At 37.8% G+C, this 20227-nt stretch overlaps 1 protein-coding gene across 1 annotated transcript in view; it reads right to left on the bottom strand.

The window, feature by feature from the left end:
* Window positions 1–20227, bottom strand: part of LOC127424692 (cadherin EGF LAG seven-pass G-type receptor 3-like) — a 69396-nt gene that overhangs the window by 43064 nt on the left and 6105 nt on the right. The window contains exons 3-4 of the mRNA XM_051670083.1: window positions 3492–3829; window positions 2458–2746 (exon numbers count right to left, since the gene is read on the bottom strand). Of these exons, the coding sequence (XP_051526043.1) occupies window positions 2458–2746; window positions 3492–3829 (627 nt within the window). The remainder of the gene's footprint in view (window positions 1–2457; window positions 2747–3491; window positions 3830–20227) is intronic.

The following is a 20227-nucleotide window of genomic DNA, read 5'->3' on the forward strand; positions in this document are numbered from 1 at the left end:
ATAATGGCAGTTGATAGTGACTCACTTTAAAGCTTTAAAATGGACCCAAATGTGTCATTAAAGCAATCCATGTGATTTGTATTCCAAATCTTCTGAAGGCAGACAATAGATTTTGGTTAAAAAATCCAAAATATCGTTTTTAGCAAAATTCTTTACACCCTTTATGTGTTCATGAACGTTATGAGAGAACCTTGTTCACACAAGAACTTGTGCTGCATAGCGCCAAAAACAAAGTTCTGTTCTCTTGTAATACACTTGCGTAAGCCACTGTGAACAAGCTCATGAACACACAATGGATCCCCACATCTTTACTGAAAAAATACTTACATTTTGGGTTGATATCATCAGTGATGGGCAGTAGCTTCGCTACAAAAAGCGAAGCTATTAGCTTAACTACATTACTGAGTAGTGAGGTAGTAGCTTCGCTAGTTTTTAAATCAGCAGCAAAACTATATTTTTGATTAGTTAGCGGTTTAGCTTTGACAAAAACAAGCTACTCCTGGCCTGTAGCTTGTAGTGTAACTTGCTACTTTCTCTGAAGTATAGCTTTAAGCTTAGCTTAACAAATCTTTCTGTTGAGTAGTTGGTAGTTTAGCTATCTACATTTTTTGAGTAGCTTGCCCAACACTAGTTATCATATGCCTTCAGAAGACTTGGAATATGATAAGAAATAAATTCATATGGATTTGGAACGACATGATGGTGAGTAAATTATGACAGAATGATAATCACAAAGTAACAATCACAAGATGGCGCCACAGATGGCTGCTTCGGTGTGGAGCTCTCTAGCGCTTTTGTTACTTTTGTTTGTTTTTCATGTTTTTTGTCACTCTTTCCCAATCAGTTACTGCTGATATTTCGGCAGAGCATACCTGATCATTTTTTGCCGATGTTTGATTATTCAGACATTTTATTAGACATCCTAGTTGGAGGTGCAGCAGTGCTCTACAAGCGATCCAAAAGACACACGCTTCGTCAACACGGCTTTAGCACTCCACTACCGAGTATTCATCTGACAAATGTCTGCTCCCTTGCCAACAAAACGGACAAACTACTTCTGCTCACTCAACAAATAAGGACTTTTCTAACTCCGCTGCTCTGAGTTTCATGGAAACCTGACTGAATGAAGACATCCTGGACAGCGCGTTTCATCTGCCGGACTTCCAGCTGTTCAGAGCGGATCGCATTGCAGAATCATTGGGGAAAATGAGAGACGGTGGAACATGCTTTTACATCAACGAAAGTTGGTGTACAGATGTAACAGCACTGAAGAAGATGTACTGTCCTAATTTAGAAGCACTCTTCATCAACTGTAAGCCTTTCTACTCTGAGTTTTCCTCGTTCATTCTGGTGAGTGTTTATATCCCCCACAAGCGTGTGTGAACGCAGCGTTGCAACAGCTGGCTGATCAGATCACAGACATGGAACAACAACACCCAGACTCGCATATTATTATTCTGGGAGATTTTAATTAAGCTAACCTCACCCATGAACTGCCAAAATACAAACAATACAGCACATGCCCCACCAGAGACAGAAATATACAAGACCACTGCTATACTACTGAAAAGGATGCATATTGCTCTGTCCCACATGCAGATTTAGGACTCTCTGGTCACTGTCTGGTTCATCTTCTCCCGACCTACAAGCAGAAACTAAAATCAGTTATGTCTGTAGTAAGGTCTGTAAAGAGATGGACTAATGAAGCAGAACTGGAACTACAATCCTGCTTTGACTGCACTGATTGGAGTGTTTTTGAAGCTGCAGCCACAGACCTGGACAAGCTTACAGATACTGTGACATCATATATCAGTTTCTATGAGGATATGTGCATCCCTACTAGGATATTTTTATCATTCAATAACGATAAACCATGGTTTACAGGAAAACTCAGACAGCTTTGTCATGCCAAAGAGGATGCTTACAGAAGTGGGGATAAAATATTGTACAACCAGGCCAGGGACACACTTACTAAGGAAATCAAAGTGGCTAAAGGAAGCTACTCTAAAAAGCTGAAAAAAAAAAAAGAAAAGAAAAAACAGTTTTCAACCAACAATCCTGCATCTGTGTGGAAAGACCTGAAAAGCATCACCAAGTTCTCTCTCTCCACTGCTCTTCTCCCTGTACACTAATGACTGCACTACAAAGGATCCCACTGTCAAGTTCCTGAAGTTTTCAGACGACACCACAGGCATCTGCCTCATCTGTGATGGTGACGAGTTTACAGACGGGAGGTTGAACAGCTGGCTGTCCGGTGCGGTCACAACAACCTTGAGCTGAACATTCTCAAAACAGTGGAGATGATAGTGGAATTCAGGAGAAATCATATTCTAAAAGACCCGATTTCAGTTTAGTTTTGACAAAATATGGATTTACTGTGTTTTGCCTTTGCAGGGCAGAATACATCGCTCACCCATGTACTCTACACACACCTGTGCACTCCATGCACACTCTTACCTGTGTAATCTTCTCGACAGATGCAGGTGTACCCTCCCTCCCTGCGAGCACACACTCCTCCATTCATGCAGGGGTTTGAGTAACAAAGGTTAATTTCAATCTCGCAGTAATCTCCGGTGAATCCCACTGGGCAGCGGCAGCGCAGGCCTGTGATTGGATGAATGGGCCGGAACAGTGTGGAGGGAGAGGTGATAAAGGGGGCAGAGCTGTTGAAGTGGAGGACACTGATGCACTTCATGTAGTTCTGACATGGCTCACGCAAACACACATTATCATCAAACGGGAGAACCTGCAGGAATACACAACATAGTGTCAGAGTGTAAGTGTGCATGTTTGCATTTGATTGTGTGCAAAGAGGCATACAAATATTTGGACATTAAAGCCACAGTTACTAATGTATGAATGTCATTGCATTATATTATAAAATATCAAACCAAGTTATAGATAAATAAGGCATTTATCTAAATGAAAGTTTGCACAAGTAAACTTCTTAAGCAACACATTTGATTAAAAAAAGAAGTTTGTTAGGTTTTGAATTATAAAACTTATAAAAAATTATTTTCTTTTTTTATCAGACAAAATTATGCAGACACACATTGGTTACTCTGCTAGGACACCTGTGTGAACTTGATGGTTACTGACTTTATACAATCACTAAAATTATCTTGGGATCAGTTGGTTAAAAGTAATTGCAAAATTCGCAGCTAGATAGTTCTGAAGAAATAGCTAACATCATTTGTTTCCAGATTCCACTTGGTTTGATATTTTGTTACCTAATATATTAAGTATGTCCAAATACTTTTTTGAAGCAACTGTATTTACAAAACTGTCTCTTAATCTGAGCTAGTTTGGGCATTCCCAGGGGCATTCTCAATTGGAAAATCTTTTTATTTTTTACTTCTAGAAAACTTTTATTTTAAGGCTAGGATTAGGGTTTGGGTTAGGTCTATACAGTAATTCTAATTAGCTCTACATAAAATAATAATAGACGTATATGGATAGTCCTGATTTAACATACAGTATGTGTGCACTACCTCCATATGTGCAAGAGCATTGAGTCTTGGCCTGTTGAGGTAGAGTTGCTCCTCTAGTGCCTCTGATGGGAAAAACTGTCCTCCCGGCAATGCCGCTGAGAAACTAACATTGAGCACCTTTCCTGCATCTGCATCCGGCTGTATGTTAAACACAAACACATCGTCAGGAGAGACTGACAGCACTGCTGACACCCCTTCCAGGAAGTGAGTGAGTAGCGGGGATAGGAAGTGCTCCTGGGACATGTTCTGGAGACGCACAGTGATGCTGCTGCTGAGCATCTCCTCTGTAATGATGAGAATCCGCAACACACACTGAGCACTGATGCTGTGAATGCCATCTAAAACAAAAAGAGAATGAGAGAAAAGAGAGAGAGTGGAAGTGAGACAAAGAGATTTGATAATGGTCAGGAAAATTAAAAGGCTTGATCGTAAAATTTTGTTCATTTTATGTTTGCTAAGAATCTATCATACAAATCTAACGTATGACTCCAGAAGACTTTGAATAAAGCCCATGAGTCATATGGACCATTTTTATGATAATTTAATGGTGCCTTTGCATCCTTTTTAAGCCTGAAAGCCTCAGTCCCCATTCAATGTAATTGCATGGAAAAGAGCGACCAGTAGCCTACAATTCTTCAAAATTTCTTTTTTTTTTTTTTTTTAATGTTCTACGAAAGACATACTGATTTGGAATGACATGAGGGTAAGAAAATTATGACATAATTTTCATGTTTGGGTAAACTATCCCTTTTAAGATGTCTAACAGCCCAATAAATCAAAACAACATCACTTCAGCCTCTCGGACAAAAACTGTCCACACAATCTATGTTTTATTTGACTGCGATCTGAACTGAAACACTTTGATATTGCAGTTGTTCAGTGAGAGTTGTATTACTTTAGAGGTCCATCTAAACATGCACAACTGAGTCTGGTCGGTGTCAGTACTGCCCACAATATCATCTACAGCTCACTGACTGTGAAATTAGAACATGCTACAAAGTGAATCATGCATATCCATCACATGCACACATACCTTATGCCCATGCATGCACATACACACAACCTCAGTCACACAATAGAATAGAAAAGAGAGAGAAATAAAGAGAAGAGATCAATGGGTTAGTTCACCCAAAAATGAAAATTCTCTCATCATTTATTCACCCTCATGCCATCACAGATGTGTATGACTTGCTTTCATCTGCTGAACACAAACGAAGATTTTTAGAAGAATATCTCAGCTCTGTCGGACCATACAATGCAAGTAAATGAGTGCCAACATTTTGAAACTCCAAAATCCACATAAGGGTAACATAAAAGTACTCTAGACAACTCTGGTGGATAAATCCATATCTTCTAAAGAGATCTGATAGGTGTGGGTGAGAAACAGATCAATATTTAAGTCCTTTTTCCTTCCCTTTCACTTTCTCCTTCTTCTGTTTTTGGTGATTCACATTCTTTGTGCATTTCGCCCCCTACTGGGCAGGGAGGAGAATTTATGATTTAAAAATGACTTAGAAATTGATCTGTTTCTCACCCACACCTATCATATCGTGTCTGAACACATGTATTTAACCACTGGAGTCATATGGATTACTTTTATGCTGCCTTTATGCAGATTTTGGAGCTTCAAAATTTTGGCTTGCATTGTATGGACCTACAGAGCTGAAGAGCTGAAATATTCTTCTAATAATCATAATTTGTGTTTTTCATAAGAAAGAAAGTCATACACATCTGTGATGCCAGGAGGGTGAGCAAATCATGAGAGAATTTTCATTTTGGGTTTTTTTAGGTTTTTTGGGACTGAGCAGAAGTTATAAATCTGAATATAATGAAAACATGCCCAGGTCACATTTCACCCCAAAATCAAAAGAAAAGAAAAAAATACATCTTGTGTAAAAAAAAAAAAATCCAGTCTTAAGAGGACCATTAAGATTTTCACTGTGACATTATTCCCATGGCAATTTCCCTCTAAATTCTCAGTTTTATTGCATTAAATTTAGAGAATTATTCTTTTTGCATTACAAAAAAAACCTGCAATTGTTCCCTCAAGGATCTATTTCTACTTTATCTGATCCATAAAAAATACTTTTGTTGTTATAACCTAATTTCAGGTAAATTTAGTCAGATTAAACAACATTTTTGGCTTAAAACCAGTCATGTAAATGTTACCACATGGTTAGGTTACCTTTTAGTTGAAATTACAAAACATTTTAACAGTGAATAGGCTTCATTTTCTTCAAACAAAATAACATTTCTAATTTATTTATTTTGATTTTGGGGTGAAATATGTTCTTGACAGGCTTTATGAGATTCACTTGTACATATCTACAGCAGTTCGGGTTCAAATATATAGCCACTGGCTGGAACTTTGGACCTTGAACCACTTTTGGGCTGTGAGTTCAAAAATACACACCATTACACCCATTATCATTATAGTTACCACTGAAGCATATGGGAGTGCTGTTAGTGTTTGATGAAATTTGGCATTCTAGTTCCACTAATAACCTGCCAGTCTAAGCAATTCTGAATCGTTTTGTTCAGCATTGTCCTTGATATTTCTATGTTGTAACATCGTTGACATTCGCTGCTATTTTTCCATTTTCTAAATGATGTTTTAGCAAAAAAGTGCGTGAATATGGCCTTGGCACTAAGTCTCTGTAAAGTGAATCTAAACTGAGTGAAAGAAAATTACAGAGCATGGAGTGATTCAGAAGAGAGCAGAAGCAAGAGAGAGATGGACTTGGGGTGTGGGGTGAGGTTGCTGGTGTGGAGAAGTCAGAGATGGGAAAGAATAAAAGCATAGGGCATAAGAGTTTCTCATAAAATTCACCTTCCATCCTCCACTCCTCTCTCTTCTACACAATCATACACAAACATGCTTTCTTCACAACTAAATATCTACGTTTATAAACTGCTAGCTGCCTTGAGATGTCACACAGGTCACATAAACTACAACACATAGAGACTGTATCACCTCGATATCATATAGAGACTGTGTCTGTTACCCAAACTACCAAACACAAACCCCTCACTAAATCATGTAGATAAAATCTGATTAAGGTTAAAAAAAAAAAAAAAAAAGAAAGAAAGAAAATTGAAGATAAACATATAAAGGTAGGGCTACTAAACATCAGATCTCATTAACTAAAGTACTAACTGTAAATGAAATTATTACAGATCATAGTTTGGATGTGCTCTGCTTGACTGAAACCTGTCTTAAACCAGATGAATATATTAGTTTATATAAATCTACTCCCCCAGGTTATTGTTATAAACATGAGCCTCGTCTGAAGGGTCGAGGAGGAGGTGTTGCTACAATTTACAGAGAAGTTTTTGGTGTTACTGAGAGGACAAGATATAAGTTTAAGTCTTTTGAACTAATAATGCTTAATGTGACACAGTCAGATATAAAAAAATATCTGTCTACTTTTGCCCTTGCTACAGTATATATAGATCAGCCGGGCCATATTCTTATTTACTTGGTGAATTTGCACATTTTCTATCAGATCTAGTAGTTACTGTGGATAGAGCTTTAATTGTTGGTGACTTCAACATTCACATAGATAATGAAAATGACACGTTGGGATTAGCATTTATCGATATTCTCAACTCTTTTGGAGTCAGACAAAATGTGACAGCACCAACTCATCACCATAATCATACGCTAGAGTTAATGTTGTTACTATAGAAATTTTGCAGCAGAGTGATGACATCTCAGTGATGACATACCTCATCTCTTGTATGCTGTGATCAGCTAATGTTACTCAATCTACACCATGCTTTCATTCAGGTAGAACTATTCTTTTGACCACTAAAGATAGCTTCACTAATAAATGTCCAGATTTATCTCATATACTCAGTAAGCCAAAAAGTCTAGAAGAACTTGACATAATAACAATACAGTCTTCTCTAGCACTATTGATAGTGTCGCCCCCTTCGGTTAAAGACAATTAAAGAGAAAACCCTGCACCATGGTACAATGATCACACTGAAAATGGAGTGCAAGTGGAAGAATACAAAATCAGAGGTATTTTGCAGTGCATGGAAGGATAGTGTCTGTAGCTACAGACAGGCACTAAAAGCTGCCAGGTGAGCATATTTTAGCAAACTCATAGAAAATAACCACAACAGTCCTAGGTGTTTATTTAGTACTGTGGCTAAATTGGTTAGGAATAAAGCCTCGACTGAACCAGATATTCCATCGCAGCACAATAGTAATGACTTCATGAATTTCTTTACTGATAAAATTTAAATCATCAGATATAACATTTGATTTATGAGAACGTCTGTCACAGTACCTCAGAAAACAGTGTCTCGTAATTTTCCTCACAAGCAACTTCAATCCTTCACTGTCATAGGTCATGAATAGCTAACAAAACTTACTGAAACATCAAAAGCCACAACATGTATGTTAAATGCAATACCAACTAAGCTCTTAAAAGAGGTATATCCTGCAATCTCAGAATCTCTTCTTAATATTATTAACTCCTAACACTGTTCGGGATGCAGACACACTCACTCAGTTTAATTCTAGACTAAAGACTCATCTATTTAGCCAGGCATACACCTAATTTATCCATCAACTTACAATTAGGCTGCTTTAGTTAGGTCTGCCGGAACCAGAAACATTGATCATGATCTAAAACTCTGCAAAAAATTGAATGGCATCTACGCTAATATTTTTCCATTTGTTTCCCTGTCTCAACCTCGGGATTCATATCCCAAGGTTACCGGAGCTGCCCAGATCCAGCTCCGTTCCTGCTTAGTGTCGGACTCCACTGCTACGTGTCTCTGACTGATGACGACTAAATGCAGCCGGTGCCAGCCAGACATCACTTCAGTCTATTATGATGGACGTCAGAGGATGAACTGATGCCAACTCCAACCATAAGACATGGGTTACTTCATAAGCCACTGCCTGAACCTTGGATTTAGGATAGACCTCACCGAAATTACTTGCCGGTTAAACGGCGATGCACCTCACTGATCTCTACCTGCATCACCTTGGTCTATTGATGGACTACACTCTTAAAATGGAATACATAGATTATCAATTAATTGCCAACTAACAAAGGACAATGCATCAATGTGAACTTCTTCAGTTAATACAGGATGGACTTCAAAGACATTAGTCATTAATCTTACAGTTCATACAAAATCTTTGTTTAAACACTGGCCCTTAACACTTACTGAGTTTTCTAATTTTAAACAATGACTTGCACTATACATAAGTAAACATGCTGTTAGTCAGAGGGGAACTGGCCCCCACAGTGAACCTGGTTTCTCCCAAGGTTATTTTTCTCCACTAACCAACATCTTATGGAGTTTTGTGTTCCTTGCCACAGTCGCCTTCGGATTGCTCACTGGGGTTATAAATACAATTATTATTAATTATTAAATTATTTATTTTTATACACAAATTACAATCATATTTAATCAAACTACACAATGATGACTCTTAAGACTTTATAGATATTACAGTTTCATTTTCTGTTAATGCATGATTTTCTGTAAAGCTGCTTTGAAACGATGTGTGTTGTGAAAAGCGCTATACAAATAAAAATGACTTGACAACTGCACCTGCCTTTTTAATTCACAAATTTAAATGTAAAAACAAATGGAGTCCTTAAAGTCAATGTGACTCCCCGTTCGCAACCTATTTTACTTCTGTAATGTGAAAGTATTTTCAAATGATATTCAGTGAAAAAATGTAGCACGGGACTTGATCTGCAAATGATTGGATTGTGAAAATTGTTCAATATCAGAATGGAGCCGGATCTGAATGCGAGTTTGCTAAAACAATGCCTAAATAGCTATTTTGCTATTGGTTAACACGTCAGCAGAAGGAAAGTAGTTTCAGAGGAAGAGTACTTTTTAAAATTTGGAATAACATGTCGAGCATCAATGTATCAGTCACAATAAGGCCATGCATTAGGAACGCAGATTAGGTCAATTTTGATTTTATGAAGAGCCTGTAAGCCTATTTTACTCACCACACCAAACACTGTATGTACCTGTTGTTTGTTACTAAGAGTTTAGGTCAAAATATTCATAAAATTTTCATAGTTCATAGTGATGGAGTGTTTGACTGTGGCTGTGTTATAAAATCCTGTTTGTAAGGTACAATGTGCAAGTGTCTATAAGAGGACGACAGTGACGGCTTGAAGTTTTTAATGTCACTGGATGTCTCAGTGTCTAAAGAGATTATATTCTCCTTTGATGAAATGCCACCCAGAGTGAGAGAGAGAGAGAGAAATGGAGAGAGCGAACAGGGTTAGAGAAGAAAGGATGGATGCAGGGAAGCAGGAACACGGAGTGTTTACATAGACGACAGAAAGTTGAAGGCAATATCTAGCTGAAAAGAGAACCAGGAAAGAGTGTGTTTACGAGCAAGTCTGAGATGAAGAAAAGACAGATAGAGAGAAAGAGTGGGGGGAGAGAGGGAAGTAAAGGAGAGTGGGGGAAGGGTATGAGGTGGCAGCTGGTTTGATTATGGGATTATAAGGCCTACTGACCTCCCGAAAAACACTCTCTTTGTGTGTCCCTCTCTCTCTCTTTAACATGCCACACAGCCATTAAACTAATGCACTACAAAAACATATGGAGCAAAACACAACTGAGGCAAATCAGAATTTTCTAATCTAGCGTTTTTATGTTATACTCCTGTCCTATTAGAACTGAGGGCAAACAATAAATAATAGCAAATTATTGCAAAATGACAAGTAACTAATCTCAAATACTACATACAGCCACAACTAGTGCAGAGAAAATACACTATGGTTACATTGCATCTACATAAATACTGCATAACACGAGTCATTTATTCTAATGATTAATGCAGCTTAGAGCAGGAAAATATTATTAGTCATAATACAGATTAAATCTACACATTCGGTCTCCCACAGAGGGCAAGTCAAATTATCAACATGTTTTATGTGAATGTGTCCTTGTTCTTTGTTTAATATTACTGTGTCTGTGGTGTCTGGTGTCTGCAAGCAAATAAGCAGTCTTTGGAAGGACATTCAATATTTGTAGAGGTTGGAATTTATTGGTGGTGCTTGCTAAGGCAACCATCACTACTACTTTTGTCTTGGGCCAGTAAGCAACCATCAAGCAACCACCTAGAACATTGTAGCAACCACCTAGCAATGCCTTAGCAACTACATAAAAAAAACTGTAGCAACCACAATACAATATGCTAAAAACACTTGGGACACCTTTGCAACCACGTAGCACTGCCCTGGTAACAAGCTACAACATCCTATAATCATAGCAGTGAGTTTTGCATAGGTAAGCACTCATATTTTCTTTTTTCTTCAGAAAATGTAAATCTGGTTCTATATACTGTATTTTGAATATTGAATCAATAGACTGATTTATTGCACACAAACACACATATACTGTATATATAGCATACATGCACACAGCTATTTGTTTTAGTGAGAAGCACCAGAACATGCACAAATAGAGCCATTATGCATACGGTATGTAACACACACACACTGTCATCTTTTAGAAACGTTGTTAAGAGCTGTGTGGCAGGTTTCAAAGAGTGCAATTTTCCATTTCTTTCATCTGAAATAATTTCATTTTAGCCAATTCAAAGCCAAGCTCCTTTCTGAAAGTTGAACACAGCGAGTCCTTACTCTCTATATTCCTCCTCCTGTGCAATCGCAACTCTCCCATTCACCTCCAACCATCTTTGAGTCTCTGTTCCTCTTCGGTGTTTTTTTATTTTTTATTTTCTCTTCATTTTCCTTCCTTTCCTCTATACCACTCCCTCAGTTCATTCTTCATTGTATCTCTCTCTTGCTCGCATGCCCTTTAAATCTTTTATAATCTAGCTCTCTTACCCAAACTAAAGTTAAGTTTATTTTAGGCCACTTTTGCTCAGGGAGATCATTTAGAAATACCGCTGTGTGCTTGTGTGTGTACAGTATGTGTGTCTGTGAGATGATACTTCAAAGGCCTCTTTTTTTCTTTCCTTTTGGGATTGCAGGTGAACATGAAAATAGCCTTAACCAGCTCACAATAACAGAATAAACACAAATGCATTTGTTTTATATGCTGGTGGTGGGGACCTCCCATTGACCAATTTATGTATTTCTCTAATTAAATAAAGAATAAGAAATGCTCCAGATTGAGATTTAATTAAGTTAAATTAAGTTAAAGAGATAGTTCATGAAAATTCTGTTGATATTTACTCACCCTCAAGTTGTTCCAAACACATTTCACTGTTATTCGTCCATGGAGTGCAAAAGGAGATGTTAGATAGAATGACAGCGCCACTCACCATTCACTTTCATTGTATAAAAAAGAGTCATACTGGTTTGGAACAACATGAGGATGATTTAACAATGACAGAATATTCATTTTTGGGTGAACTATCCCTTTAAGTTCTAACAACATGTGTAGAATATCACACTAATGTATAACAAAATCCTATAACATATAATGTTTCAGTCTTGTGGCTAAAATTAAAATTAAAATGTATTTATTCTGGTGCAATGCTTACCTCATAGATAGCCATTGCACATGCATTAGTGACATTTTTGTATTTTACAAATCCAAATTAGTTTCTGTGTTAATCGACAGCATGTAACTAACCCTACTCTTACAGTCATTTTTGTTATTGTTACATGTGAATTAATGTGAAAGACATGATTTAGTCCCTTTATGAAGCTGTTTACACCATGGGCTATGAGGTAGGCCTTTTACGGTACATTTACGCTTAACAGGCATTTCTTATTGGAGTTTCTAAAATTATGGACAGGTTCCCGAGGCACGTTAACACAAATGTGTTTATGCAATTTCGCCATTTTACAAACACCACCCACATGTAGGAAGAGACCAGTTATATTTGTGAATCAGCATCAAAAAAACTTCTCAAAGTTATCACTACACCAAAAATGCATTCATATACATTTGTGAAGCCGACTACAAAAGCAATTTAAGAAGCTAAAAGTAATTTTATGGTACTAATCCAATTGAATGAAATGAAGTATATTTGTGCATTTTTTTGCGTTTGATGGACAAAACCCTTCCAAAGACATTGCGACACATGATTATATTACACACAGAGAGATAATTCAAATAATAATTGAAAAAATGTGTTTGAGTTGGTTATATTTGCAATGCAAAGTTTCCAAATGCTTCTTTAGATTTGATGTACAATCCTTTGCAGTTGACAGGATATTAACTTTTCGAAGGCAAAGTTTACATTGCACAGTGATGTTTTTGCCCTGTGTATCCTTAAAAATGAAATTATCTCTATAGATCCAGTGGTTAAATGCCGACATAGACCACTCCATTTTCACCTGACTGGCTAGTAGCGAGTATCAGTTCTGAATGCAATACACACAACCCTCCCCCTCCCCATCACTTCCAAAAACACTCGAAGGCTTACCGAACGTATATCAGCTGTGTGCTGATTTAGAATGAAAAATGTAAAAGATTGAAAAAACAGGATGATTAGGATGATCAATAAATTATAAACAATTTACTGCAGTTGCCTTGTTAATATGTAATCATGTAATCTATAAAAAGTAACTAATCTGATTATGGGTAATGTAATCCAATTACAAGTTCTTGATTTATGTAATCTGATTACATAATCCAGTTTACATGTAATCTGTTACTACCAGACACTGGCCCCCACATTGTAGGTTCATCATGTTTTATCATATTTTACTATCACAAAAATCTGACACACATACACACACACACACTCAGATACAGAAAAATGCAGGCACTCAAGAACTCTGGCAATGAATGACTTGGAAAAACAGTAACTCACATTTGACATGTTTCTAAACATTCGAATTTCTAAACTACTGTGGCATGAGTGAAATGTCTCACACGCCTCTATGTGTGTTTTTTGCGCACAACATATAGTGCACAGACAATAGTGAGAGGTTAAGGTGTATTTGCTCTTTATTGCTGAAATTAGTCACCTATAAATGTATTTCTACCCCAACTGGCAAAGAAGTAGAAACAAACAGAATGCATTCAACTACACAGACACACATATAAACATACAGTTGTGCTCAAAAGTTTGCATATCCTGGCAGAAATTGTGAAATTTTGGCATTGATTTTGAAAATATGACTGATCATGCAAAAAACTGTCTTTTATTTGAGGATAGTGATCATATGAAGCCATTTATTATGACATAGTTTTGGCTCCTTTTTAAATCATAATGGTAACAGAAATCACCCAAATGGCCCTGATCAAAAGTTTACATTCCCTTGAATGTTTGGCCTTGTTACAGACACACAAGGTGACACACACAGGTTTAAATGGCAATTAAAGGTCAATTTTCCACACCTGTGGCTTTTTAAATTGCTATTAGTGTCTGTGTATAAATAGTCAGTGAGTTTGTTAGCTCTCACGTGGATGCACTGAGCAGGCTAGATACTGAGCCATGGGGAGCAGAAAAGAACTGTCAAAAGACCTGCGTAACAAGGTAATGGATCTTTATAAAGATGGAAAAGGATATAAAAAGATATCCAAAGCCTTGAAAATGCCAGTCAGTACTGTTCAGTCACTTATTAAGAAGTGGAAAATTCAGGGATCTCTTGATACCAAGCCAAGGTCAGGTAGACCAAGAAAGATTTCAGCCACAGCTGCCAGAAGAATTGTTCGGGATACAAAGAAAAACCCACAGGTAACCTCAGGAGAAATACAGGCTGCTCTGGAAAAAGACGGTGTGGTTGTTTCAAGGAGCACAATACGACGATACTTGAACAAAAATGAGCTGCATGGTCGAGTTGCCAGAAAGAAGCCTTTACTGCACCAATGCCACATAAAAGCCCGGTTACAATATGCCTGACACCACCTTGACATGCCTCACAGCTTCTGGCACACTGTAATTTGGAGTAACAGGACCAAAATAGAGCTTTATGGTCACAACCATAAGCGCTATGTTTGGAGAGGGGTCAACAAGGCCTATAGTGAAAAGAATACCATCCCCACTGTGAAGCATGGTGGTGGCTCACTGATGTTTTGGTGGTGTGTGAGCTCTAAAGGCACGGGGAATCTTGTGAAAATTGATGGCAAGATGAATGCAGCATGTTATCAGAAAATACTGGCAGACAATTTGATTTCTTCTGCACGAAAGCTGCGCATGGGATGCTCTTGGACTTTCCAGCATGACAATGACCCTAAGCACAAGGCAAAGTGGACCCTTCAGTGGTTACAGCAGAAAAATGTGAAGTTTCTGGAGTGGCCATCACAGTCTCCTGACCTTAATATCATTTAGCCACACTGGGGAGATCTCAAACGTGTGGTTCATGCAAGACGACCAAAGACTTTGCATGACCTGGAGGCATTTTGCCAAGACGAATGGGCAGCTATACCACCTGCAAGAATTTGGGGCCTCATAGACAACTATTACAAAAGACTGCACGCTGTCATTGATGCTAAAGGGGGCAATGCACAGTATTAAGAACTAAGGGTAAGCAGACTTTTGAACAGGGGTCATTTCATTTTTTTCTATGTTGCCATGTTTTGTTTTATGATTGTACCATTCTGTTATAACCTACAGTTGAATATGAATCCCATAAGAAATAAAAGAAATGTGTTTTGCCTGCTCACTCTTGTTTTCTTTAAAAATGGTACATATATTATCAATTCTCCAAGGTTATGCAAACTTTTGAGTACAACTGTATGTATAAACTTAAAAACATCACTTAATATATGCTCAAACAAACCCAGATGTAGGTGTAAACAATGTGAATGCCTGCATGAATGTATATTATACCATTTGATTACACACGCACACACACAAATCTTGGGCACTGGTTTGACAGCTGATTACTGTGCTCTGTTTGTTTCCAAAGCCAGGCTTTCCCTAAGGACCTCCTATTACACTCAAATTAAAGTAGAACAGAGAGAAAAGTAGAACAGAGAGAAAGAGAGAGAGAGAGAGAGAGAGAGAGAGAGAGAGAGAGAGAGAGAGGGGGAGAGAGAGAGAGAGAGAGAGAGAGAGAGATAGAGAGAGAGAGAGAAAGAAAGAGATAAGAAGGCTGTCTGTAATCCTCTATTAAACTACATTTATTTGTATGCATACACACACACACACACACACACACACACACACACACACACGCACACACACACAAGAACAGAACACGTCATTTAGCGATACATGTATTATCCCTGAGACCAATGCAGCTTTGGCATAAATGTGCATTTACACATTGCCTCACTATGGACATAGCAAAGTAAACACACAGTCCTCACAGTTAACATCATTTAAACACATACACATTTGCCTTGCTTGGAAAATGACACAAAAATAGCTAAATTAAGCTTCAAACTATGTAATCTCTTACAAACGATGAGCTCTGTGCTCATTAGTAAGCTGTAAAGTTTTCTCTGGGTGAAGCGGAATACAAAGGAATTATTTAATATGAAATTCCTTCAATTTAGCCAGTCATCTAGCTCAGGATGTCAAAACTCTGATAAAATATCACTATACAGAAGAATGCAGCTCTGCCTGTTTAGATAAACATACACAAACTTAGTTAAACCTACAGAAAAAGACAAATATGGGAGAAAAAGTGGGAGAAAAAGGAACAGAGTGAAAATAAGCAAGGAGGCAAAAATTAGTAAGGAATAAAGAACAGGAGGGGGTGGATAGAGATATGTGTGTGCTTTTCTGAGAGAGAGAGAGAGAGAGAGAGAGAGAGAGAGAGAGAGAGAGAGAGAGAGTTCTGATTGCAGTTGGCAGCAAAGAATATCAGCTCCTGTTGTAACTTCCATTTTTTTTGCCAGAGAATGTATGTTTTTACGACTCAAACACTATTTAAATGACTGGAAACTAAAATAAGAATAAAAGAGGCAGAAGATTTTTAAGGTAAGACCTCTAAGAAACTCACATAAAAAAAATTTCATATAATCAATACATCAAGCTAACTGCTAGCCAAGCATTCTATTGCAGTTAAAACTGTTGATTACAGCTTGGGCCTGCCTAAGGCAGTAGCATTTGTCAAAAATGAAGAGGAGCTGGAGATAATATATCCAGCAGAAGTCAAACAAAAATAAGAAGATGAAAGAGATGATCCTGAGAGAGAACCCAGAGATGCTGTCTGACTACAGTGGACCAGAACCCAACAGAGTCCAGTGTAACCTGCTCTTCTTCACTGATCAGCCATCAGCCTGGCACAGCACTCTCATAACTGCCATGAACTGCAGCAGAACGTGTGGCATCAGTAAAGGTAGAAAATGCACACTGGAAGGTGAAAAAGTGACAAAGCTGACTGTAAACTTGTATCACAATGGTACAGTCATGGTCCAGGGGTCAGAACCCAGCCTTGATGAATTCCAGAAGAATTTCATGAACATTAAAATGGAGATTCAGAAGTTAAAGAAAGATCCTGAGGTGAAGAGCAGTGTAGAGTCCTACAACATAACAGCCACAAACACTGACCTCACCTCAAGCACCCCTGTAGCACACAGACACCCTGTCTTTCCTGCATCTCCAAAGATCAAGGCCTTGAGAGACAACGTCATTGAGCTGGAGCAGGACTACTTCCTGTTTAAAGAGGAAACTACCAACAAACTCTGCCAGCTACAAAACCAGACTACCCACCTCAGCCCACAACAACTTCAGCAGCTCAGCTCTGCTATCAGACAGCTGGAGGAGGACAACCTGGAGCTGCGGGAGGAGCTGAAGAGGGTGAGAGAGGAGCTAATCAAGAGAGATCACCTGTTCTTAAGGCAAGACTTAAGTAGTAGGTCGTAAGCTCTCCGTAAAGTAATGCGTAGTCGCATAATATGATGTTTAACTGAACTGATCCAATAAACAGCCTTCAAATTAATACACAGAAGTGTTACAAAGCCATGAATTTCAGTTTGATCTTGTTACAGTTCATGTTCAAACCTTGTTTGCTCACGTAACTGTCAGCTGTAATAAATGATGTTCCCATTCAAATATGATACGTAATAAAAAACATTTGATGAATAGGACATTTGCCCTGTGTAAATAACAATAAATAGGAACTGTATCTAAAAAAATAAGGGGTGATAAATAAATAGTAATTCAACAGGCTGGAAAAATAGACATTTATTCATTTTAATATCCTATATATACTTTGAATGTTGAAACTTGACACTGGGTGACGCATCCTGAAAACTGCACCGTTAGAATGGTTTCATGCTGAAGAGCCGCTTAAAAGTAAGTTTTTTTTCTCTCTTGTAAATGTAAACAAGTGTAAATGTCAACATCATACTGTATGTTGAAAGGATTGAAGCCTGTCACGCAAAACATGAGTTCATTGATGTCATAAAATATCTGGTGTCCCACCTCTCACTCTGCTTTGAAGCTGCTGAGAGAGGATGTTTTGGGAACACCATCACGCATTATACTGCACATTGGGACAAACGACCGCAGCGCCAGGAGAGTGGATGTTGCCAAAGCTCCAATCAACGTGGCGAAATCATCTACAGGAATGTACCCCAATGCCAAAGTCATCATCTCTACATTTCTGCCTCACAGAGACATTCCACAAAACATCATCAATGCCATTAATGCAGAGATAGCTGATGTGTGTGCAGTCATGCCAAATGTACATGTAGCAAATCATTAGCGTATCACTCATGAGCACCTTTATGACCATATCCACATTCATCGAGGGGGCATGAAAATATTTGGTAAAACAATCAAGGATGTAACACTGATAAGCTCTGAGAACAAGTATATTATTAAGAATACAAATATAAATCAAAATAAGCATTCCACTATACCATGTCAGAACTATGACAACACAATAAACAGAAATGGAAAACAAGTTCTGTAGCTCTGTAAAAGCCTGGGTCTCTATATAGTTAACAGCAGAACAAAGGGTGATTCTCTATGTCGATTTACCTACTGTAGTAGCACAGTGGACTACGCCATCACAGATCTAGACCAAAACAAGATATATTACTTCACAGTGATGTCACAGCTACCTTTCTCAGACCACTGTCACATTGTCATTAGTCTAAACAAGTCAGCCAGTCTTATACCATCTTCAGATCAGAAGTCTAAACTGTATCCCCTCCCAACCAGATTCTTCTGGAGAAAAGATAGTCCAGCCCAGTATGAAGACAAACTCCACAGCACTCAGGTTGAGAACATGATAGATGTGTTTCTCCTATCCACATTTGGAGAAGATGAGAAAAGCATCAATTTGGCAACAAAACAATTGACTAACATTTTTTTCTCAGTTGCCAGCCAATCATTGAATAAAATAAAACTGAAAAGGAGAAAAAAGGAAATCACGAAAGCTGACTTGTTTGATAAAGAATGTCAAATGTCAAGAAAAGAACTACGACTGTTATCAAATAAAAACAGAGACCCCGCAAATCAACTAACACATGCCACCTATCAACAAACTCTTTAAAAATACAAATCACTGCTAAAAAGCAAAAGAGCTGAACATATGACAACAAAGGTCAACAAAATAGAAGAAGCCATTCATAAAAATTCATTCTGGGAAAAGTCCAAAAAAGAAGTACAAATTCCCATCTGTGACCCAAACACCTGGACAGAACATTTTGGAAACCTTTATATACAAAATGAATAAAACCCCACCCAAAAAATTCTGAATTCCTAACTATATAATCTGGAATGCACAATAAAGGGTCAATTAAATAATCTTGACACCCCCATATCACTGAAGGAACTCAAAAATGGAATATGCAACGAGATGTTGAAACATGGCAGTCCCAAACTGAATGAGGCCATTCTCAAATTATTCAATTTGCTCTTAAAATCAGGACACATTCCTGAGAATTGGAAAGAAAATCAAATCGCTCCAATCTACAAACAAGGCGACAAATTTAACCCGAACGTCTATAGAGGAATTGCAGTGAGCAGCAACTCACTGTTCAAAGCCATTGATTTGGTTTGGCATGATGATTGTTCCTAAAACTGATTCAGAGTGGATTAAAACGTTTAGGATTTAAAAAAGGACATGTACAAAGACAACAAATGCTGCATTAAAATAAACAACAGACTAACTGATTATTTGGTAACACTTTATTTTGATGGTCCCAAATAGATATTTAATTGACTATAAGTGACTTATCAACTGGCTTGCTATAGCTAGTAAACAGTGTTTCAACAAACATTCAGTAAACTTTCAGTAGCCTGTATAACATCAGCAAAATAACAGCTTATCAACTGACTTGCTATAGGTAGTAAACAGTGTTTCAACAAACATTCAGTAAACTTTCAGTAGCCTGTATATAGTTCTTTATTAATGACCTTTTAATGAACTGATGTCCTCAACAATAATGTAAGTAGGTCATTAATAGAGATCTATTATCATCTTCAACACAAAAATATGTTTTTACACTTGGGGGAACAATTCTTAACCATGTTACCAGTTACAATTATTTAGGTCTGACTATCTCGGCTTCTGGACAGTTTGATATGGCAATAAAAGACCTAACAGACAAGGCTCGTATGGCGTTTTATATTATAAGAAAATCACTATTTAAATTCAACCTCCCTATTAAACTGTGGCTGAAATTGTCTGACAGTGTTATCAAGCCCATACTTATGTACGGCAGAAAAATCTGGGGACCCAAATATAAACTGAATTATGAATTCTGGGACAAAAGTCCAGTTGAAATCTTCCACCTTGAATTCTGTAAAAATATCCTGGGAGTTCACAGAAGTGCTTTTAGCCTGGGCTGTTGGGCAGAACTGGGCAGATTCCCTCTCTTGACTGACATTCAAAAGAGAG

The sequence above is a fragment of the Myxocyprinus asiaticus genome, chromosome 33 (genome assembly GCF_019703515.2).
Source record: "Myxocyprinus asiaticus isolate MX2 ecotype Aquarium Trade chromosome 33, UBuf_Myxa_2, whole genome shotgun sequence".
NCBI lineage: Eukaryota > Metazoa > Chordata > Actinopteri > Cypriniformes > Catostomidae > Myxocyprinus > Myxocyprinus asiaticus.